Here is a 22,970-nt window from a genome sequence, read left to right as displayed (position 1 = left end):
GTCTCGGAAGCAATGTGCGACTTTTATAAACATGCACGAATAAAGTGCGTATTAGGGTGAGCACTCCACGTTATTATATAGGTGCATATGTATGCTCTCAGAGCGAAACAGTCTCTCTCGGACTTGAAGGACTTCTTGGTGTGAAGGAGTTTTCGTTAGGTATAGTTCCTCAGCTCGATCTATATGAGTTTTGTGTAATTGAGGGAAAACGTGGGTTGAAATGTGCTGGATCAAGAGTAACGGGTTTAGTCGTTTCACTCGTTTGTCAATATTGATGTTGACTCTATGTTTATGTAGCTAAACACGTATGTTAGTTTGATCTTTCTAATGCTAAGTCTTGAATATTAAGCAAACATGCACTTTGATTTAAACGTTAAAACCATTTCACTTAGCCCAAAATAGAACGTATGAGTAATGATCGAACATAATAACATATATCCTCATTATCTGAGATAGAAAGCCCCTCAATATATGTGAATTTAACATGTACTACACAATGATCTTGAGCTTTTACAAGATAAATAATGAGATTTAACCTTTTGCACCTAAAAGAGGATGTATATCTATACTTCGATGCTGAATATATCCAAAGACATCAAAACAAGCAGGAAATGCACAACCGTTTTCCATATATAATGTAAAATTGACTACTTCTCAAGAGAGAGAGAGAGAGAGAGAGAGAGAGCTTGCTAGAGTAGACAACATTCAAGGAAGCTAGCTACACTATCATCATTCGGATATCTTTCATTGCAGACCTTGAGAGTGGGGCAATTTGAGAAAGGTAATCGACATCCGCACTTAGCCAGCTAGTGAACAAATACAGAAAAGAGAATCTTGCCAGTGAAAAACTGGAAACAACACATACATTTAGTCAGTGTCAATTTTAAACACAATGAAAACAAGAGAAGATTTTACGCTCGTAATAATGGTGATTAAGTAAATAAGTAATTTACCTGAGAAAATGTGAATTGTGGAATATGCAGCTCATGTAAATTCAAATTTGAGCATGTCATTATGAGAGTGTCGATTCAAAGTTGTAGAAATGTTTTCTCAAACCGCACACTTATTTATTTATTTTGGCTGAAATATGTGTGAAAAGCAGCAAAAACCCCCCTAACACTCAAACCGTAAACTAAATCAACATACATGCAGCTCGCAAGATATCAATGTTGTTCAACTAATTGGGATCATAACATCATATACTCCACCCGAAAATTCTAGTATGACTTAATTTTAGCTTTACAATTACAAAAGACAAATATATCTCACAATTCCAATTCACTTTTGGGTGTTTGTGAATGTAGTTCTACTAGTGCAATTAATTCTTAGTTGATTATTCAATACAGAAAGTATTATTACAAACTTATAATTAAGGATCATATAATTAAATATTCAATACGTACATGCACTAGAGTTTTTAGTTTTTTTCTTTGTTGTTCTTTCTTTACAGTGACATGACAAAATATGAATCTTATTTGGTACACGTATTTGGTGTCCATTGATTAGTGCAACGAACAAACTAGTGGGCATGGTCTACCCAAACACACTACTACTACTGCTTCTTCTTCCAGAACATCTATGATGTCTTCAAATGAGGATATTTCAGAAGGGTCACTGCTTGTACATTTCTCTATCAACCTGCAAAACAAAAGACACATATATAAGGACGATCAAAGTTGAGTTGAGATTGGTACGTAACGCTTTCACTGAAAGTGATTAGAAACTCCAGATAATTTTGTAAGAAATTTCCGAGTGTTTTAGCAAACGTACTTGAAGTGTAAATACCAAGTTCTTCTTGAGAATAAAGATATCATCTTCAATTCCGAGGGTAGTTTAACATTTTCTGTAGTAATTAGCCTGAATACTTTTGCTAATTCTACAAAGCTTGTTGAAATGGAAATTTTTGGCAAGATAACATCTCACGATTTATGAAGGCAATACCACGTTGTCATTTACAACCATATGAAATCAGACTACTTCTTGAATTCTATGAGAGGAGTTACACTTACTCTTGAATTCTATTAGAACATCGACTGAAATGGAATTTCGGTTTATTATCAACGACCGTGAGGTCATGTTTGTCAGCGTGTGTGTTAGTCTGGGAGTGTATTCCTTCTAGCATCTGTGCATTACACATGAATTTGCATAAAATGATGTCAAGATTACTGGATAAACATTAACAACCAAGTATTTGGCTACACAAATTTAATTATACCTGAAAAAATATGAATCCAAACGATCGAATATCTATCTTTGTTAAATCTTGTGTGCCATCACTATTTTGGCCTGTAAATCAAAATTGATTAAAGACATAACGAATGCGTGAAGAGTACTAAATATGGAAGTTAGAGCAAGATCACCGGTCTTAGTTATTGCCATGGTAACTGATGAGGTAGTGACCCATGTCAATGAAAACGCTGATTTTTAGGTTCCACCGGTATTGGGTCTGTTACTGTTGGGATGATCCAAGCTCATTCTCAGGTCAACTTCCTGACCCAGGCCTTGCATAATACTGACCCCATGGCCGTGAGGAAAGAGAGGAAGGGATGCTATATAGAAGCAACGTGCATGACAATCACTTGTCTTGTAGTGCCAATCACATAGCACACACGCCACATTCATTTTTTGTCTAGAAAATGTACATCAAAATATGAGTCTTGCAGTCGTTGGGCTATTTACTTTGAAATGGTCGCACATAAGATCTAGACCATTAGTTTTTAAGCTTAATTGGATTATATTGTTTTTTTATTATAGAAAAGATGGTTTATAATTAATGAGTTAGAAAAATGGGAAAAAAATGCTAAGCAACGGAAATACTAAGAAAAATAATATACTAATATTTCTTATAAACACCTCACCTTCTTATTTGTTGGCATCACTAATATTTATCAGTTTTACACTCAAAAACTAATTTAATACTTCATAAATAATAATTGACCCAATGACTTGACCCGGTGGAAACAACGGTCAAGTGTCAGTAAACAATATACTGACCTACTAACCCCTTGACCCAGCGACTGACATATTGACTCAATGGATGAACTTGCTCTTAATGCAACATACTTACATCCATTTTGATCTGAGTTAGTTTGTTCATACACCATTTGAACCCAATACTCCCCAATCTTCAAGTGTCCACCTTCATCCTGCCACAAGTTTCTACTCCAAAATGGAAAATATGATTAGTTTTCATTTCGTAGATGACTCTAACCAGTGATTAGTTTTCATTTCATAACGGATTGGGAGCGTTATAGCAGATCGAATATGAAAAGTAAACAAGTTTGGGAAAACGGTTTATACCTGATACCCAAATGATAGTGAACTATTGGGGATGGCACATGCTTATGAAGATAGTTCATACCCCTGACAATTTTAGATTTTATATAATCCATAACAATATCAGTTGAATTAGAAGCGCACGTAATAAAGTAAATAGTGAACATTAAGTAGATAGATATGAACGTACATTTCAAAATGCCAAATGCAATTTCCGAAATGACGCAATCAGCAAAACAATTTAATCATACCTAGCAATATCAAGTGCATAGCGAAGAGTAGTTTGTGCATCAAGACGTGTTTTTTGGTTCAAAATGTCCTCGAGATTACCCTAGATACGAAAACCAGAATATAAATATAAGAAGCATGAGAAAGATAGAGTATTATTTTATAAGAACAATATTATTTATTAGCAGTAAATGTATACTTTTGGTAGATATTCGGTTATTAGAACCATCTCCTCTTGCTGCACAATTGACCCAAGAAATTGTAATATATTGGGATGTCTAAGTTCACGCAAGAGCGCATTATCTTTAGCAGAGAGTATCCTGTATGAAGATTTAAAAGTTAGCAAGCTATTTTTATCCAAACATTGTCCAGAGTTTTATATGTCCTAAAATCACAAACTTAAACTAGGGACTGAGTGTAGATGCAAAGATGGAAAAATATGTACACACACATTTTCACAGGAGCACATATGTGTCTATTGACAACGGTCTTTACGACCCAGATTCCACGCCATTTCACCTTTTCAGATTCACCAAAACAACCCTAAAAGTAAAGAAAACAAGAACATTTTCATATCAATTTTCTTGTGAAGTTATCTATAGACTGATTGTTGCAATAGGAGGTACAACAATATTTCACATGTATGGCGCCATAATGCCAAATCAAAACAAATTTTGGTATGTACCTGCTGGACCTTTGATGAATGTTCTGTCTCTAATTCTGTCACGTCAAATTTCACATCATTTGAATCATGTTCATGTCGAACGGTCTGGTTGAAACACAAATGAAAATAGTTATGACATCTTCCTCCTCCCAAATGATAACCAATTAACCACTTACAATTTACAGCGACCAAAATATTAAGAAACATGATAAGAAACTCAAACATGAATGACTTGTGACTTATTAGCCAGAATTCCAGAAAGCCTTGAGTTGATCCTAGCTAGTATTAAAGGTTCATCAATATCTCTTAATTAATTACCATTAACTGATTGATAAAGTCGTTGCCTCCATTTACTTCAAGAATACTGCATATATCTCGATGTGAATAGTGTCTTGCATCTGTCAGGGGCTTGGTATTCACATCACAAACGTAACAGAGATATAAATCTTGCTTCCATATTCTAAAGACTTGATTCACGAACTTGGAATGAGGAAATAGCTATATATGTTCTTACAGTTCTTTTCCATCGGTCTTGGAGATTAACGTTGGCCTTGTAACACACGAGAAGCTCAACAATGGGAGTGTGACCCTCACTCGCCGCCTGATGCAATGCCGTCCTATTGTCGTAGTCTTGCACATCAGGAGATATGCCTTGGATCAACATCTGGTTCAGTCCAACTCGGTCACCTCTCGAAGCGAAGCTCAAGAATTTCCGTATCAGTTGCATGTCGAAGTCGTCGTCGGCATGTAGAATCTCAGCCATCGTCTTCATTTAAAACGATGGAGAATTAGTTATCGAGTTTTGGAATTGCTTAAGGAGATCGACGAGCTGGTGGTTCACCAAGCCTAAAAGGGCAATGAAAGAAGAGAAAGACGTACTTTTATATGGCCTAGTATAGTAACGTGTTGTGGCGGGAAAAAGGGCGGTTATAGCTATGGTGGAGGCTTTGGGCATGACGGCCTCTATCATAATTTGAATTCTATATGCACCAATTTGATCGTGACGCCATCGTAATATAAGAATGAAATATTAACCAATAAGGTGAAAAATTGACTATTTCTTAGGGAAATGGGGAGGCTAATAATTACTGACTTGATCGAGCATCATTGGGCTTTCATTGCAGTCCTGGAAAGTGAAGAATATTGCAAAAGTTCCACACTAATGAATAAATTGACAACCAAAAAATAATAGTGTGAATGAAAGACAAGGTAAACAACACAATTGTCAATGACAAAAGACAACCTAAACAAGAGAAAATACTACACAACATCAGAAAAAACAGCACAACCTAGGCAGTTTGGAGATTAATCCAATGCCAATAAAAATATTAATCACTAACTTTGTGTTATTATCAGCCTTCTGGTTTATAGCCCTCTGACCAACTGTGGCTAGAAGTACTAACAGATAGTCAAAATGTCATCAAAGACTGGCCAAGTTTCTATTGATTTGGCCATCAAAATTGTGGGGGAGTGGAAGGAGACGTATGGATGGATACCAATATTTTCAGCTTTTGCTGCCATATTCACGGCATTTTTGACTGGTGCCAACAATCTTCCAGCACCGGTTAGTAGCTTTGTAACCAAAAGTTAGATGATCTTAAAATGATCAAGTTTTTGCAGTGACTAAAAAGACCAAAACTTGGTCACATTGTTTTCAATCATATCAAAAAACACTACACTACAGTTGGCTTTGATGAGTTGTATGAACTTCTAACGGGTTTTGATTTTCAATTTCAGTTTTCAACGCCAATTGGATCAGGGAGTTTGACTCTTCTAAACGCATTTGTAATGGCTTGTCTGATCTATGTTCCTGGAGCAGCCTTTTTAAGTTCCACCAGCTCTATCAATTCCTTATTTTCTCATGTATGGTAGAAAAAATGGATGCCTAAATTAAGTTCTCATGAAATATTTGGTTTCATTTCGCTAATGGAGTTCACTGTTTACCCAGTTTCTTAAGGAAAATCAGCCTAGTGAAGGTTTCTTGATGTGGAGTCTTGTAGTTGTTCTTATCACTGCAGGTACTACATGAACTTATTATCATCATACTTCATATCATAATGAATTTAGTTAGGGTAAAAAGGTTCCTTAATTAACATATTTATGCGGAAATTTGGTCAGGAATTTGGCTTACTCTGGCTACATATTTACGGCTACCAGTATCATCTCTGCAATCAATACAGGGTGCTCTACTGGGAACTATACTTGTCACTCAAGGTTTTGGCTACATACCATTATGGAATAAGGTAATGCAGACATAATTTCAACTAGAATGAAAATGCTGAATTCGACATTACAATTCACATTCTAAATGGTAAACTCAATGCAGAATAAGAACCACAATTTCATCGGCGGAGGACTTGTTTGGATTGTTCTTGAGTGGACTGTTGCCCCACTAATTGCCTTTCTATGTGCATTCCTCCTTTTTGCTCTCATGAAGGTTTTTCTGCTACGCCATGAAAATTCCGAAAAAAGGATTCTTATTTTTCTTCCAATTGACTACGGATTATCAGCTGGACTGCTTTGCCTTTTTCTCATGCTTCAGGTTTTTAAGTTTTTTACTATACACTTATATATTAAGAATTCTTCATTACTCTTCATGATAGAAAGAGCCTGTGAAAGTTAAATTTTTATTTGCTACTTGACTAACCTGAGTGCTTAACAGTAATGTTAAATGAAACCAGAGCATATAACATTATATTGCTTTATGCCTCAATTTTTGTCTACCAAACAGAACAATGGAATTGTGAGTAGTAGTATCATTCACATTGTTAATTTTAATTTTACCAGGCTAATACCTGTGTATCAATTATATTTCTGCTTCACTGTTATCCATATTATTTCTTCTCACATGATTTTATGTTCTGAAAATTTCAGGTATTACCACATATGATAGGTATTAATCGTTGGGTGAAGATTGTTGCAGTTGCAGTGGCCACCTTGATTGGAGCTCTATTGTCTCTGGTAACATGTTATAAACTTATAACTATTATTGTATTTAATTTGGAGGCATTTTCTTACTAGTGTTCCTGACCAGTGTCTGAATCTGTATACAACAGCTTCTTGTGGTTCCTTTGGCCATGAAAAAACTTAAAGCAGTCAAAAATTACAAGACCATGAAGAGAAACATGACACACTCTTCAGATCATAGTAAATGCATAGAAAGCCAAGATGCAGCATTCAATGGCACAAAATCAGCTGATGATGAAGCTCAGTTTGAAGAAGCCTTGAAAGATTTCATGCAGATGAGAGTCCTTGACACAGTGTATGAAGAGGACGAAAGGAGCTGGGCTTCACCAGACTCATTAGTCCAAGAACCTGAAAATAAGCTTGCTGAAGAACCATCTCCTGCCTCCCAAGATCAGTCTAATAAATACAAATCTACTTCACTTAGAAAGTTGCTTGAGTCTACACCAAATCACTTAGTTGAAAGTCACACAAGGAACTTTCAAAAGATTGAGAAAATAACACCAGTTGGGAATGCCTTCCAGTTTCTTAAAGGTTCATCAAAATCAATTTTTTCTCCTGTAAGTCCTGCACTCCTGCTCCTTATGTCCTCTTTCATATGAAATCTTTCACAAATTTTTTTCCCCACTAAACTGTCATTATGGACCATTAGTATTTTTGTTATATATCTGGCACAGTTTTGACCGAGTTAAATGTCAAATATCTCATGAGTGACCACATAATATTCTTACTTTGTGCTAACCTCCATGCTTCTGCAATGGAAATAGGTCCTGGAGTATGACAGGCACACCCTCGTTCGCCATGCTCTAGCCGAAAAATATGATGATGTGGAAGATTACTTCAGATTTCCACATCTTATAGCTTCGTTTATCTTTGCGTAAGTTCATGTTTTGTTTTACATATAAGCACAATATCAATACAAAAACATCAGCATGAATCTAGATAAATTCTCACAAATTTTACGCTACTCAGAAGTGATGTTGATGTGCAGGCTTATACAATCAGCTAGTGAGGTTTCCGCTGTCGTGAGTCCATATGCAGCTATTCTTGATATTTTTCAAAATAGAGATAAGTATTCAGGAAATGGAGAACATGTGGTAAGTATAATCAAGTCATTCCTTTGTATGCAAACCTAAAGACGCTATTACTCATATATATAACCCAAGCATTATGTTGATCAATCAAATGGCAGGGATTAATCCATGAGACTTGGTGGTTTAAGGCAATTAGTGGATTTGTTGCAGCCATTGGTTTCTTTCTCTGTGGTTTTAGGGTGACTCAGTCTCTTGGTGGGAAGCTGACTTATATGAGCAACTCAAGAGGCTTAGCAGCTCATTTGTCAACTGTGGCTGCAGTCATCATTGTCACTCAGATTCGGCTTCCAGTCTCAACAATTCATGCATTGGTTGGATCCCTGGTAGGAGTTGGGATTGCAGATGACCCTAGGGTGAGATTAATCTTCTGCTTCTTTAGCAAAATGAAATTATATAACAGAGATCGTAAGTCGTTGGATAATCAGCATTTGATGAATGTACTAATTGATCCATTAAATTGATTTCTGCAGAATGTGAACTGGAAGCTCTTGTTCAAGTTCATGTGTGGGTGGGTGATGACCATAGTCTTTTGTTCTGGGGTTGCTTATGTGATCTTCACAGTGTCTATACACTCCCCAGCTTATGTAGTGCGTTGAAAATTGTAAACCTCATCACCAATTTCATTCCCATCTGTATCTAAAATCATGTTTTTCCAAATGTGCAGCAAGCTAGGCCTTTCTAACTTCTTCATTACGATTTACGACTAGTCATTTTCACCTCCTTGTAATAACCAATTTGTAGTACTGTAATAACATTCAAATTCATTTAGTTATGGAATTTTTGATAAAATATCAATACACATTAAAATTTACAAACTATTTTCGAATATATTTTAGATATCACTAAATATCGGTACTCAGTAACGGAACTATGAAGAGGCCAGAGACAACAAGTTAAAAAATTCATTTTAATTTTGATATAATTATGTGTGATTAGGTTAAATTGCTATAATTATGTATAATAATGATAAAATTATATTCTATGTAATTCAAAATATATTCTATAAAATTATATTCTATATAATCAACATTTAATTCAAAATTTAGTATATATTGGCCCAGAAATTTTGACTTATCCAAATATTTGTTTCAAGATCCGCCACTATCGGTACTAGTGACCGCATAATTTCTTGACAAACAAACGATAGGTGGTAACAGAGGAATTTATACGATCAATCCATTGATGTTACAGTGATTACAATGTCAAGATCATCAATCTTAGGGATGAAGAATATCAAAGACAGTAGTATCTTATGATGCGACACTTAATTAGTTAATTCGTCAAGGGCCTCCAACAGTCCAACTCCATGAAGGCATGAATGAGCTGAAAACGGTGCGTTTTGAGGTCGAGTACAAATTACAACACGTGTGCAAAAACACTGCGAGAAAGGCGTGGTGTATCTAAGCCAAAGCTCCCAAACCAAGCGCCGTCAGCAGAACTCTTCTTGGAAACCAGTAACAATGGCGGCTTCACTGTCATCACCACCGTGCTCGACTTCACTGTTCATCCAGAACCCATGTTTCAGAGTCGATTTGGGACGTGGGTTCTTGAAAAGTTTAGACCTAGGCCATCGGAGGCCACAGTTCAAGTACTTGGTGTCTAAGGACCTTGTGGTCTCTGCCAGCACCAACAATGCTGTGTCTGTCACTGAGTCTGTTTCTGCATTGACTCGCTCTAAGTGAGTTCTGGTTAACTCTACCGTTTTGCTCTCTCTCTCTCTCTCTCTCTCTCTCTTTGTAGTTTGCTTTTCCTTTCTTTCTGGGTTTTGATTTGAGTGTATTGAGCGTGCTAAATTGGTAAGGATTGCTGAACTTTCTCTGGTGGAATTGGGTTCCTAATTGTGTTGGGAGTTTTTTTTGGGATGAGCTCAGTTTAGTGTGTTTTGTGATTTTCAGTTGCCTGACTAGATGCTAGAATTTGGTAGCTTTATTCTTTTGGTCTAACTGAGGAAAAATGTAGTCTTTTTCAAATAGTTGTTAGAGAATATAACTTATTCGTTTTTTGAAGTTAGGTGGATTGACTTTTGATGGAGACAACCAGTACTTTTTTTTTCAGTACAGCTCAGTTCTGGAGTCAAGTTCAAATTAACTATCCAAACGATTTCTGTCTTTGTGAGGAGAGTATCAAAAGTGAAGAAAAGGATGTGTGTATAGAGTTCATGATCTGTTGTTAAGTTCTATGATGTCTCAGATTATAGACTTGAACTGTAGTTAGTGAATAGGGGATTGTTTCCATTCACAGAATCACAGTACCTTGTGAATTCCTCTAGGAATTTAGACCCGTCAGTTTGGCTAATTAGAGTTCCCCACTTGCTGATTTATGCCTACATAAAACTCAATTGCACTTTTTCATCCATGACCCTTGAACTTCAATCATAATAGGGTCTCGGGGAAGTCTTTTTAAATCTTTGATGTGTATGTCTACTATTTTAAGTTGTGAGTTCTGAATATCTGAATATATGTCATTTCAGGGTGAAGCGTCATACAATTTCAGTGTTTGTTGGTGATGAGAGTGGAATTATAAACCGAATAGCAGGGGTTTTTGCCAGGAGGGGTTACAATATTGAGTCCCTTGCTGTTGGCTTGAACAAGGATAGGGCTCTCTTTACCATAGTTGTCTCGGGGACTGAAAACGTTTTGCGGCAAGTTGTTGAACAGCTCAACAAGTTGGTGAATGTGATAAAGGTTATACTTGATAATTTCTTACAGATCTACCTTATGGCATCCAGTTTGATTTTAACGGAGATGAGCAGTTGGGAGGATGAGCAATGCCTACTATTCCTTTTATATTTAATTTAAAAATTAAGGTCCTTTGCGTACTTGCTTCTGCCTCATCTTCACTTATAGTTCTACTTTGTCAGGTTGAAGATATCTCAAGGGAGCCACAAGTGGAACGTGAATTGATGCTTATCAAACTTCATGCAGATCCAAGCAACCGTGCAGAGGTAAAGATTCAAATCATCAAAAACAATGTATTGGTACAATCATGTATTAGTCTGAGATAATTAGTGTGATTACTTCCGAGAAACTGTCCTACTCAACTTGGTTTGATTCTATTTTTGAATAACCAAGGTAAGTCTATATGAAATTCTCCCCCAGCCATTAAATTTACTGTAGCGGTCACTGTTACTGCATGTTTAGGTATTGTTTGTTCTAGCCTCCTAGGTGATTATTTTATGAAGAAACAGGGGTTCATTTCCTAGTTTTACGGCTATGAGCACTGCTAGACACTAGTTATCATCTTGGGAAATCCTTGCGCCTCATCTTGTTTGTGTTCTCAATTTTTTTAGATCATGTGGTTAGTGGACATCTTCAGAGCAAAAATTGTGGACATCTCAGAACATTCACTTACAATTGAGGTAAATGTTGTAATATCCTTTGTTCATCCTCCAGTTGTGAATCATAGTTCCATTTCTTGTGGAAAATGACAATAAAGCCGAATGTGTTTGGATTTAGACATTTAGACTCTAAGACCTCTGTGGATGTCTCAGGTTACTGGAGACCCTGGAAAAATGGTTGCTGTTCAAAGAAACTTGAGCAAATTTGGAATAAAAGAACTTGCAAGAACTGGAAAGGCAAGTTGCATATACTGTATGCATTGTCATGCTTATCACTAGACATGGGTGTTTGTGTGTGTATGTGCGCACGCGTGTCTGTGAATGTGTTTAACCCTCTAAAACAGTACAATGTGTAATCGTTGATGGTGGTGGTGAACTATACTTTTTTTGGTAGATTATGTAAATACTCTAAATTGAGGTTTCCATTTTTCTAAACTGACAGATTGCTTTGAGACGAGAAAAGATGGGGGAGACAGCTCCTTTTTGGAGATTTTCTGCAGCTTCCTACCCTGATCTTGAAAGAACAATGTCTGATGATGAAATTGCGGTGAACACAAATCATTCAGCCAATGGTTCTAGCAGTAGTGCCTCACAGGTACATTTCCTTATATGACTTCCTCTGTGGAAGGATACCCTATATGTCTTACCTTTCAGTAGACTTCTGTTCTATAAGTTCACAGTTCATCCCGTGCACGCATTTTTATCATTCATGAATTTTATGGAACTTTTAATAGGACTGAAATGGATTCGAGTGTCTCATTCATATGCTATTAAATTGAATGACTTAGCATATGATTCAAGATGACATTTATATGATGCATATTAAAGCGTACCTCCTCTGTTTAGTAAAGTTCTGATTCTCTTGAATAAAGTAACTTAATTATGTAATGGTTTCAAGTTTCAAATAATATAATGGTATAGAGATCAGGGCAATTATTATGTGACTGTGAGTCTTGATATGTTATAATGTTTGGCTGAACATAAGTGAATCTCATTTCACTACTGAAGGGTGATGTTTATCCTGTGGAGCCATACGATGACTTTCGTTCAAATCCAGTACTTGATGCTCATTGGGGTGTTCTCTATGATGAAGATGTAAGTTTTCTTACAGCCTGAAATGCCTTAAGTGGTGATCCATCTTATAATATTTCCTAAAACGATAGCTATTTGTTTCACTTTAAAGGTGTGCATGGTTTAAAATAGAATTCTTTGCCAGATTGCAGTTGTCAAAATATTTAATTCAAGTGTAAACTTTACAAATCATCATAACCTAAACATTCATATCATTCCAATTTATTATTACAGTCAACTGGGGTTCAGTCACACACTTTGTGTATGCTTGTGAGTGATGTACCTGGAGTCCTCAACATAGTCACAGGAGTCATATCTCGAAGAGGTTACAACATTCAGGTTAGCTGATTGAGCTGAGCTCATTTTTTTTTCTTTTTTCATATTTTCTTTTCTTTGGCCTTTCGGCTCTTTCCTTGTGTGACTTCTTCTGTGCACTTCATCTTCTAGAGTCTAGCTGTGGGGCCTTCTGAGAAGGAAGGGCTTTCTCGCATTACAACTGTTGTTCCTGGTACTGATGACTCAATTACCAAGTTGGTCCAGCAACTCCGCAAGTTAATAGATCTTCATGAGGTGAGGTTTCTGAACTTATATGTTCACAAGCTCATAATGGATTTACAGCATTTGTTTTTGGGCAAGACTTACTAATCTCCAGAAAAAGTCTTTGAGCCTGCAAGTTATTAAAAGGGCACTGTGAAAAGCTAGTATACTGTCAAACTGAACTAATATTCATAATTTTCTGACCCCAGTTAAAAAAAAACTGTTCTTATATTCTCTCTCATCATCCTTTTTCAGTTCAGTATTGATTGACTAATGAATTCAATTTGGGTAGCTGTTATTTTAAGCTTTCTTAGAACCAGGATTTGTTCATGCCTTATTGGATAGAAAATGGTGGTTGTCTCTTCAGGTTCGGGATATCACACACTTACCATTTGCTGAGCGGGAGTTGATGTTAATAAAGATTGCTGTAAACGCTAGTGCTAGAAGGGATGTTCTCGATATTGCTGGCATTTTCCGTGCTAAAGCTGTTGATGTTTCTGATCACACAATTACTCTTGAGGTCAAATCTCTTTCCTTCAAATCAACATATTCTGATTGTTCAATACTTCCATTTTATCTGTATGGTAGTGTTTTAGCCTATTAATTGTTGGTATTAGTTGGGATCAGGGCTGAAGTATTATTTATCTTGTTCCAGAAGTGCCACTGCTGAGCGTTGTCCGCAATCTAATTGACTACATTATACCAGGGACATAACATCCGTTGGTATTGCTTTGCTTTACAACATATCGTTAGTAATATCTATTCGTTACTGTTTCAGCTTACTGGCGATTTGAATAAAATGGTTGCACTGCAGAAGTTACTTGAGCCCTATGGGCTTTGCGAGGTTTGTCTTTCAGTAATTGTTGCTCTAACCAATAAACAACTATTGTTGAACGCTCGTGCTTTTGTTGCGTATAGACATTGTTCCAACAGGATTTCATTGCTTTAGATAGTATAAGGGCTTGGTTGCTGGGTCGGTGGATGGTTCCATGATAGAATGTTAATTAAAACGTCTATAATAAACCCTGTAAAACATCATCGTTAGTATAGAATAAGCATGGATCGTTCTTTCCGGAGAATTGAAAGGAACTCTAAACTTTTAGTGTTAACAAACAATGAGGGGTTTGAGATTGATTATTACCTACTAAAATAAAACCAAAATTATTATTTACATGATCGACTTCTATTTAACAAACTTAAACCAAATTTACTATTACACCACATAATTACAAGTTCGAACCAGAATGCAAATTCGACCAATTACATACTTTTTAGACACCAATACAATTAGAACCTTAGGGGATTATCTAATCATGCAAGATTTCAATTAACATTTAGATTGACTTAGGGCCTAATTTAAATTTGCATGCAATCGAATTCAATAACACTTAGAGTAGAAATCAAACAAGATTACATTTAAGCACCAAATCTTTGTTAGAGACATGTTTCATATGTAAATTTCCAGAATTTTTACCATTTTTAATCAACACAAACCGAACCTACTTAGGGCATGATTCAATTTGTGTTAATATGGTTGATGAATCTAGCACTAAAACACAATTTTAGGGACTTTATCCAAGCACTAAATTCATATGCACATATCTGAAAATTATCTAAAAGTATGAGAAAGATGATTAAAACACAACAATAGAAATACATACTCATTAATTATAGGAAACCATCAATTCGGCAAAGATCCAAAAATCCAATAAAACAATCTGAAAATTTCGATTCTTAATACAAAACAATAATATCACACAAACATCATACTACAATCTTTATAGACAATATTGTAAAAAATCAAAAACGAAAAAACCCGTTGAGATGAGTTGCGAGAATCACACGTTGTAGGAACCTTGGAGGTGTGTCTTCAATGGTGATTTCGGTGGAGATGAAATTTGTATATGGGGGAGAATGACTTGCTGTTTTGATGAATGATATTTGAGGTAATATTTTGGTAGAGGTTTGACTCTTAAATGTAAAGGAGAAGTGATGATATTTGAGAGGTGAAACCATGTATATATAGAGAAAAGATAGAGGGTTTGAAATTGCTTCTTTTTTCCTATAATAATGTCATGCTTACATCTTAAATCATGCCATGTTTTATGCCTTTAATGATCATATTCTATTTAATTGTTACGTGACTTGTCTCCATCTCTTTTTCTTTAATTATCTCTTCAATCCAATCTGAAAATAAGAAAATATAATCATAAGTAAGAGATAATTAGTTTCAAAACTTAACAAAGATTCCTAGTCAAACTAGGACTCTAGACCAATTATGCGTTTTTAACTCATGTAAGCACAAAAATGCATCTAATGCCGCCAAAGACTCTTACTACGACTCAATGACTCAATAGTACAATAATAAGGGCTAAGCAAAGTACAAATTGAGGTAAAAACATGTTAAGAATGTCGCACAAAATGCTCCTATCATTCCACACTCCTAGATTTTGACTATCCTTTTCAACTTGTAGATTGCACGGACTGGGAGAGTGGCATTGGAGCGCGGTTCTGGTGTGGATTCAACTTATCTCCGTGGATACCCCCTTCCATTATAATGGAGGGAGTTCCACAATGACTTATTATGGCTGACCACATAATGTAAGTTCTTCTTTTCCTCCATTTTGGTAAGTAACATTTTCGCCTTCTGGACATCTTTGCCTGCTGGCTATATTCATATCAATGGATGAATAAACATCCGACTTAAGTCGTTTGATTATCTTCTTCAGATCTTATGGAAGTGTTTAACACGCACTTGGAAGAAGTTCTAGTTGGTTATAAGTTTTAATTCCTTGACAAGTAGGATCCCTCCCTCCGCAGCTTGATCAACCTAGGATGTACAAGTAGCAAGTGGTTGGCCATTAGGCAATCCAATGCAGGAAGTCAAGGCAAGTTGTCTGTCTAAGCCTAGGGTTTAAGCTTTTGTTGTTGAATTATGTATTATAACAACCATTGATCTGTGTTATAGTACTCATAACCTATAATTATCATCAAATAAGATCGTTGTAGACATTCTGGAACTCATGAGCAGATTACTTGAAAATATAGTACATCCCTCAAGACCACGACAATTGAGTTCAAAACTCCAAAAACAGAACAAGAAAAAAGTATGTGATGTCTCATTTCAATGTATCTTAACCTATCGACTAAAATGTGTTCCACCTCTCGGGTGGGTTGGTTAGTTAGCTGTTGCTGATAGCGCCTCACCCTCCCGAAAGCATGTGAATGTGATGTTTTCCTGTTTGAAGTTTTGAACCAGCCCTCTTTCTTGAATTAAGTTTCTGAAAAATGCCTTTCACGCTCATCCCTCGAATCAAGTTACAATTTGCTCTACCAGAATTATTAAAAAGTAAGTTGCCAAGAGTTTACAATCCAATCTAGATAGCTACACTTCATAACTTTCTCAAAACTGACCCTTCATGAGCTCTTTCCTAGAGCTGAGATCCAATGATTAGTATACGTAAGAAAACCCATTTTCATTCTCCTTTTTGTGAAATAGTGGAGCTAATTTTGTACTTTCCAAGTTGAAATGATGATATATAGGATATTCTTCGAGGAAATGAACTATTGAAATCCTTGTGAGTTGACAAAATCCTCAATGAAGTGTGCTCAGCATGCAACTAGTCATCGAATCCATATCACGGAACCGAAAAGGTACAATATATGATTGGAAAAATAGGCAGGTAGGAGATCAAAACGGACTGATTCAATGTCACCAAGCTTTTATTTTACAAGAACATGAACATCATGGACGGAAAATCGAGCCGACGAAACTATCTTATACCTCAAACTTTCCAAAGTATCATAATTGATATCTATGCTAAGATCTATCCATCCAAAAAGTAACATGTGATGCTTCATTTCACTACAAGCACATGTTCAAAATGCATGCAATTGCGCACACATATAAACGTTGATTGATGGTGTCCTATCGTCCTCACTATCTCAGCTATCTCAGATTAACAATCTAAACCAATTCTTGCTGGCTATTCCTTCATGCATACCTTCAGTCAGAAACCATGTTGCTTCTTCACCATCAAAGTTTTAATCAGTCTCTCAGTTTTAGTAGCCTTAACATCAGCTGCTAGAACTTACCCGGTGGCTCCAAATGGTCACAGCACACAAGGTGCTGTAGAGACGACTGCACCAGCTGTGATTAACAGTCTCAAGTACCAGGTCAAGCCGGTAGAAATGGCTTCCCAGGATCACATTCATGTTTTATCAAAGCGTCCTAAAATTCCACCCTCTGGTCCAAGCCACAGGACCAACAAGGCACCTAATTCCTCAAGACATTTGCTAGTAGCTGGTTCATGATTCGATTTCGTTTAGTATAGTTGATTCTGGATTATCTGAAACTTGCAATTGAAGCTACGTTGGCAACTTATACCAAAACAGAATTGTGAGTAACAATTTTTGACACCTTTTGATGTTGTCATTTCTGATTTGTATACAAATTCATGGTTTGCTCCCTTTCATTGGCCGGGCATGACTAATCAGCTGATCAAAGCTATATTATATATTTTGGTAGAATAGAAAAGTATGTTCAAATGTAAGTACGTAACCAAGTAGCGGTTTTCATTTCAAAATTGACTTTCGTGCTCCAACCCAACTCAACTGGTTTACAGTCTCCATAACAAAGCAGCAGTGTCCAAGATAGTACTCTTGTTTCCAGTAAAGAGTTGTTACATTTGTGAACCTGATCAAATAAATGGCTGAGATATTATTATGATTATCGATCTACTTGCAACTTGGTGCGTATAATAATTCTCCTCAAATTGAAACAAAAAAAAAAACAGCTGAATCCATTCAAGACATGGCTGCTAAACAGTAGTACGGTTCACCACTGCACCTCCTGCAGTGTCCTTTAAAAATTTGATCTTGATTTTCTCGAGTGTGGCTAGAGCATCTTGCACATTTATTCTCTCTTCCGATACTTCTGCACAGCAAGCAAGAGCTAATCTCATAATGGAAGAAAAACAATTCCTCATGCTCACAGACTCCTGCTCTTCCAGAGTTCCAAGCAAGTTAGCATCCACAACTTCAACTATTGCATCTGCAAGTAATGATTCTGCAACCCATTGCTTTAAATTCATTCCTCCAACGAACATCTCATCTGTTGGCTTCTTTTTTGTAAATGTTTCCAGTAGTACAATACCAAAGCTGTATACATCCCCTCTTCTAGTTACGATTCCTTCCATTCCATACTCTGCACAAAGATGATGACAAGTACTAGGTAATCTTCTTCATGTATAATATACTTAAAATAGAGCATCAAAAGTAAATCTACTGGTGGCCAGCATACCTGGTGCCATATACCCCACTGTAGCAAGGGTCATAGTTCGAGTCATTGAGTCTTCTCCTCCTATTAGTTTTGCAATACCAAAGTCAGCAACATGGGCAACCATGTCATCATCCAGTAGTATGTTGTTAGGCTTCAAATCACAATGGACAATATGTGTTTCGTAACCATGGTGAAGGTATTCCAATGCTGATGCAACATCTATCATTATATTCAACCTCTGGAAGAAATTCAAAGTAAATTCATGAGAATACAACCACTTGTCGAGGCTTCCTTTAGGCATGTAGTCCAATACTACAGCTTTGAAATCATCTTGACTGCAGCAACTGATTACTTTGACAAGATTCCGATGACGAATATTTCCTAGCATTTGGCATTCAACTTCAAAGCTCTTGAAAGCCTCTTCTAGTTGTATATTGAACACCTTTATGGCAACATCTAACCCGTCTGAAAGCGTTCCTTTATAGACTGACCCGAAACTCCCAGTGCCAAGTAAATTGCTTTCACTAAATCCATTTGTCGCCCTTAGAAGTTGAAGGTATGAAACTTTTCTCCAAACTTGAGGAAATAATGGAGTCTCCAGTGAAGGCTCAACGTTCCTTTTCCGGCGTAGTATCAACATGAGAAGGAAGTTCGCAAGTAGCACTGATAACAAGACCCCTATAACAATGTATTTCAAGGAGTTATTAGTCCTCCTTTTGCATGGTGGAAGATGTAGTCGGGATGCACCACATAGTTCACCATTGGAGACAAATGATAGAGCAGAGAAATTTTCAAAAGGTCCACCTGTTGGAACTTCTCCTTGGAGCTTGTTGAAAGATAAGTTCATATGCGTGAGATGTACGAGTGCTTCAAGAGACTTCGGGATCAGTCCAGATAGATTGTTTTTGGATAAATCCAAAAGGTCAAGGTTCAGCAAGCTGCCAATTGATACAGGAATGGAGCCTTCAAGATTATTATTTGCCAATGAGAGATTGACAATATCCTGAAGCCTCCCAATGTTGCTTGGTATGACACCAGATAAACGGTTTTTTGACAAATCTATGTGCCCAACAGCTTTCAAATTACCAACATCTTCCGGGATAAAACCAACCAGAGAATTGGATGACAAATCTAGTTGCAAGATATCTGTAAGTCTCCACAAAGTAGATGGTACTGATGAAGTCAGCAAATTAGACCTTAATGATAGTTTTCTTAGTGTTGCAGCCAGAAGATCCAAGCATGAAGGTATAGAGCCGGAGAATTGATTAACACCCAAAGATAACTCGGTGAGTTTTTGAAGTTGACAAACTTCATCTGGGATATGTTCTTGCAGTTTGTTATTACTCAAGTACAAACCTTGGAGATTCCGAAGTCTTCCTATTGAAGCAGGAATTGATCCACTTAGTTGATTGTACCCCAAATCCAAGACTGTCAAGTTGCTCAAGTTACCAACATCACTAGGAATGCTGCCTTTCATGCTGCAATCGAGTAAGAGCAAGCTTTGAAGTGATTTAGAGATATTCCCAATGGAAGCAGGAAGCATGACATCTAATGGATTGTATGACAACGATAAAGTCCCCAAGTTTGTAAGATTAGCCAAACAATTGAAGAACATGTTTTCTTTTGGACCAGAAGTATCCATTGTCAAGTTGTTGTCCCCCAAGTTAAGCCACTCAAGGTTTGTGAAGGAACAGAGTGTGCTTGAAATAACCCCAGAAATGAAGTTATTGCTCAAATCTATGTCCATCAGCTTTGAAGCATTAGACATGAAGATGGCGGGGATTTGTCCGGTAAGGTAATTAGCGGTTAGAAAGAGATATTGTAGGTTTGGAACTCCATGGCCTATGTTTGCGGGTAGGCTACCTGACAGCTGATTCATAGTGAATGTTAACTCTGTCACTGAAGACATGTTGAAGATTGTGGGTGGAATGAGACCAACAAAAATATTGTATTGGAGTGATAATATCTCTAAATTTTGAAGATCACCAATCTCAGGTGGTACCATACCTGCCACAATATGAGCACCCGATGTAAACTATTGTCTCTTAGCATTCCTATAATTGTCTAGTCATCAGGCGATTCAAATCTCTATAGTGAAAAAAACTTAAAAAAATAAAATTATACACCATACATTAGTTTCATGCTCTCTGAACAAATAGAAACGTAGTGATCAGTGAAGTTGACTTGACCAAAAAAAAAGAACAGTGAAGTTGACATGACTGTTACCTGCCAGATTATTATAGCCAAGATAAAGTTCCTGTAACTGGGTCAAGTTGCCAAGATTTCTGGGTATGCTTCCACTGAAAATGTTATCAGACAATGATAGCATCCGAAGCTCTTTGCAGTTCGGAAATTTGGACGGAAGTGGACCATCAAGCTGGTTACCGGTCAGATGAAGCACTTGAATATTTGGTAGATGTTGACATATATTGTCTGGTAGAGTTCCATTCAGGCTGTTGTCTGGTAGAACCAGAATAGCTAGAGAAGACATGTTGAAGACATCCACAGGGATCGCCCCTTTGAGGGCATTATTTTGGACATTCAACACCTCCAGCAGATTCAAAGTGCCAATCTCTTTTGGAATTTCTAAAAAGGAAAGAAAATAATAAGCACGGTTATAGGCATTTATAGATGGTTTAGGCATTTATCCATTATGCATGCATGTAGCAGAGCTGAGGCACGTGTACCTATGAAATTGTTCTGAGCCAGGTATAGATCCCTCAACATTGTTAGGTTACCGATTTCTTTTGGTATGCTACCTGTAGTTAATAATCATTAATTAGATATAAGCGTAATTATACCTTAATCTGAGAATTATGATGTACATAAAGATCGCACTGCAGATCAGTGTCTCAAATGATTTGTTGTATGTATGTAAACATTGTACCTGATAATTGGTTGTAGCTCAAATAAATCGCTTGAAGTGCTGATAAGTTGAAGATGGCTGCTGGTATGGAACCTGAAAATTTGTTACCGGACAGACTCAAGCTTTGAAGTTTGGATAAGGACCCAAACCATGACGGAATGATTCCCACCAACTTGTTGAATACCACTGAAATATACTTCAACCGCCGCAGACGACCCAATTCCTGGGGCAAAGAACCGTGAAAGCTATTATTTCTGAACCTCAGCTTAACAAGAAATGATAAGTTGCCTAGCTGCGGAGGAATAGTGCCTTCGAGTTCCATGTAGGAGAGATCCAAGACTGCGACCCGATGATGGCGTTTGTTACAAGTAACGCCAACCCAGGTGCAAACAGGAGTGTTGGTCGACCAGTTGGTCGATATTATGTTTAGAGGGTCACTGGTGATACGAGCTTTGAAGACAAGAAGAGCAGATTTGTCTATGCTAATGTTGGTTTGTGCTGCCATGGCTAAGCAGACTGAGCTAACCATAGAAAAGAAGTTTACCAACAGCAACGTTACCGACAAGAGATTCCGAGTTCTCTCCATTGCTTGCAACTTTTTGTGTAGCTTGAATTGTTATGGCCTCGATTTACATCGATCTTTCTCTATATATAGCTCCATTAATTTTGTGTTACACATGCCTTCTGTATCTTGCTCCTCACTACACGTCCAAAAGACTAGACTAAAACACAAAAGATAGGTCAATGCTCAATCGATAGTTAGTGCCTTTATCGTTGATGAGATGAAGATTGAAAATCAGTTCCATATCTACTTTGAATGAAGGTTTGAAACGGGGTTAATATATTCAAAGTCATGGGAATGGGATCCGAGTCAACCGATTACTGTCTTCCATTAAGGATGCAGTAAGGCTCAGACCTTTCTTAGTGCTTAATTTCTACAGAGTTTCTCTGATCTAATGGGTTCTCAAACTAGTCTGTAAGTGTAACGGAGTCGCGGTATCGATGATCATCATCATGGAGGAATATTAATTGGAGGGAAACTATGACTCAGCAACTATTACCAGTAATTCAATAAACATTCTCCTGAACTTACTCATGACTCATGCATGGTGATAGTTACCTAGCTTACTCTCTTTTTTTCTTTGTCAAGCAACATAAGTACCTCTGCTCTTAAATTCTAGTTGCAGTGTTGCACTGTGTGGTACACTCGATACGTCCTTAATGGCTTGACCATTACCGAAATGAACGTACACGCGAAAAATAGAGCAAACCCTGAAGACCCGTTGGAAGGGTTGGCTTGCAGCTGGCTTCATATCGACAGAGTTTTTCTTTCTTTTGGGAACCTCATACACAGTGAAGAAAATAAGACACAAGAATTTGCGGAAGCTTTTCTTATATTTTTTTGATGATGAACAGACTTTACAGGTCTACTCTATATATACAAGGAAGAGATGATAAAAGAGATAAAACTAACAACATCTACTTCATACACTAGTTACTGATATGAAAGTAAAATATGGGTAAGACAAAGAACCAGTAAAAAATAAAGAGACCAACACAGAGATACAGAGACCAACACAGCCATATATCCAATGGACACACACAAGAACTTCCAATACTCCCCCTCAAGTTGGATCATGAGGATTCATTGA

General features: G+C 36.9%; 4 protein-coding genes across 5 annotated transcripts; 2 read left to right on the top strand and 2 right to left on the bottom strand.

The window, feature by feature from the left end:
• Positions 1-806: 806 nt before the first annotated feature.
• LOC126785764 (integrin-linked protein kinase 1-like) lies at positions 807-4,940 on the bottom strand. The gene is made up of 12 exons (XM_050511404.1): positions 4,683-4,940; positions 4,487-4,576; positions 4,190-4,273; positions 3,956-4,047; positions 3,704-3,824; positions 3,528-3,607; positions 3,301-3,363; positions 3,031-3,159; positions 2,216-2,276; positions 2,010-2,122; positions 1,557-1,638; positions 807-848 (listed from the first exon to the last, which is right to left on the bottom strand). Exons 1-12 carry the CDS (start codon positions 4,938-4,940, stop codon positions 807-809), a joined length of 1,215 nt encoding a protein of 404 aa, XP_050367361.1.
• Positions 4,941-5,582: 642 nt separating this feature from the next.
• On the top strand, positions 5,583-8,833 carry LOC126785763 (uncharacterized). The gene is made up of 11 exons (XM_050511403.1): positions 5,583-5,732; positions 5,906-6,031; positions 6,117-6,186; positions 6,287-6,411; positions 6,495-6,710; positions 7,043-7,129; positions 7,225-7,692; positions 7,900-8,009; positions 8,124-8,229; positions 8,325-8,579; positions 8,697-8,833. Exons 1-11 carry the CDS (start codon positions 5,583-5,585, stop codon positions 8,820-8,822), a joined length of 1,839 nt encoding a protein of 612 aa, XP_050367360.1. The 3' UTR covers positions 8,823-8,833.
• Positions 8,834-9,620: 787 nt separating this feature from the next.
• LOC126786363 (acetolactate synthase small subunit 1, chloroplastic-like) lies at positions 9,621-16,219 on the top strand. 2 transcript variants are annotated; one of them, XM_050512167.1, is made up of 13 exons: positions 9,621-9,904; positions 10,697-10,910; positions 11,087-11,170; positions 11,516-11,584; positions 11,717-11,800; positions 12,006-12,158; positions 12,572-12,658; positions 12,869-12,973; positions 13,082-13,204; positions 13,539-13,691; positions 13,986-14,015; positions 15,646-15,772; positions 15,901-16,219. In XM_050512167.1, exons 1-12 carry the CDS (start codon positions 9,687-9,689, stop codon positions 15,727-15,729), a joined length of 1,404 nt encoding a protein of 467 aa, XP_050368124.1. In that variant the 5' UTR covers positions 9,621-9,686; the 3' UTR covers positions 15,730-15,772; positions 15,901-16,219. The 2 variants fall into 2 exon arrangements, with proteins under 2 accessions (XP_050368124.1, XP_050368123.1); XM_050512166.1 differs by having other exon boundaries at positions 13,950-14,015; positions 15,901-16,217.
• A 1,597-nt stretch (positions 16,220-17,816) lies between these two features.
• Positions 17,817-21,888, bottom strand: LOC126786356 (probable LRR receptor-like serine/threonine-protein kinase At3g47570). Its single transcript, XM_050512158.1, has 5 exons — positions 21,340-21,888; positions 21,140-21,211; positions 20,679-21,038; positions 18,474-20,459; positions 17,817-18,377 (listed from the first exon to the last, which is right to left on the bottom strand). Exons 1-5 carry the CDS (start codon positions 21,845-21,847, stop codon positions 17,992-17,994), a joined length of 3,312 nt encoding a protein of 1,103 aa, XP_050368115.1. The 5' UTR covers positions 21,848-21,888; the 3' UTR covers positions 17,817-17,991.
• Positions 21,889-22,970: the final 1,082 nt, after the last annotated feature.

This window comes from Argentina anserina, chromosome 3 (assembly GCF_933775445.1).
Source record: "Argentina anserina chromosome 3, drPotAnse1.1, whole genome shotgun sequence".
Lineage (NCBI taxonomy): Eukaryota > Viridiplantae > Streptophyta > Magnoliopsida > Rosales > Rosaceae > Argentina > Argentina anserina.
This window is presented reverse-complemented; position numbering and strand designations above follow the sequence as displayed.

What these genes read in the sequence shown, in the direction of transcription:
- LOC126785764 (XM_050511404.1), bottom strand. Translation starts at nt 4,940, where the DNA reads ATGAAGACGATGGCTGAGATTCTACATGCCGACGACGACTTCGACATG. An exon ending in AAGACCGATGGAAAAGAACT is followed by an intron (nt 4,577 to 4,682) that starts GTAAGAACATAT and finishes GTGAATACCAAG; the next exon opens with CCCCTGACAGATGCAAGACA. An exon ending in ATATGTGCTCCTGTGAAAAT is followed by an intron (nt 3,825 to 3,955) that starts GTGTGTGTACAT and finishes ATCTTCATACAG; the next exon opens with GATACTCTCTGCTAAAGATA.
- LOC126786363 (XM_050512166.1), top strand. Translation starts at nt 9,687, where the DNA reads ATGGCGGCTTCACTGTCATCACCACCGTGCTCGACTTCACTGTTCATC. An exon ending in GTGTTCTCTATGATGAAGAT is followed by an intron (nt 12,659 to 12,868) that starts GTAAGTTTTCTT and finishes TTATTATTACAG; the next exon opens with TCAACTGGGGTTCAGTCACA. An exon ending in ATCACACAATTACTCTTGAG is followed by an intron (nt 13,692 to 13,949) that starts GTCAAATCTCTT and finishes TTACTGTTTCAG; the next exon opens with CTTACTGGCGATTTGAATAA.
- LOC126786356 (XM_050512158.1), bottom strand. Translation starts at nt 21,847, where the DNA reads ATGGTTAGCTCAGTCTGCTTAGCCATGGCAGCACAAACCAACATTAGC. An exon ending in TGGCTATAATAATCTGGCAG is followed by an intron (nt 20,460 to 20,678) that starts GTAACAGTCATG and finishes ATATTGTGGCAG; the next exon opens with GTATGGTACCACCTGAGATT. An exon ending in AGTGGGGTATATGGCACCAG is followed by an intron (nt 18,378 to 18,473) that starts GTATGCTGGCCA and finishes ATCTTTGTGCAG; the next exon opens with AGTATGGAATGGAAGGAATC.
- LOC126785763 (XM_050511403.1), top strand. Translation starts at nt 5,583, where the DNA reads ATGTCATCAAAGACTGGCCAAGTTTCTATTGATTTGGCCATCAAAATT. An exon ending in AGTTGTTCTTATCACTGCAG is followed by an intron (nt 6,187 to 6,286) that starts GTACTACATGAA and finishes AAATTTGGTCAG; the next exon opens with GAATTTGGCTTACTCTGGCT. An exon ending in ATAGCTTCGTTTATCTTTGC is followed by an intron (nt 8,010 to 8,123) that starts GTAAGTTCATGT and finishes GTTGATGTGCAG; the next exon opens with GCTTATACAATCAGCTAGTG.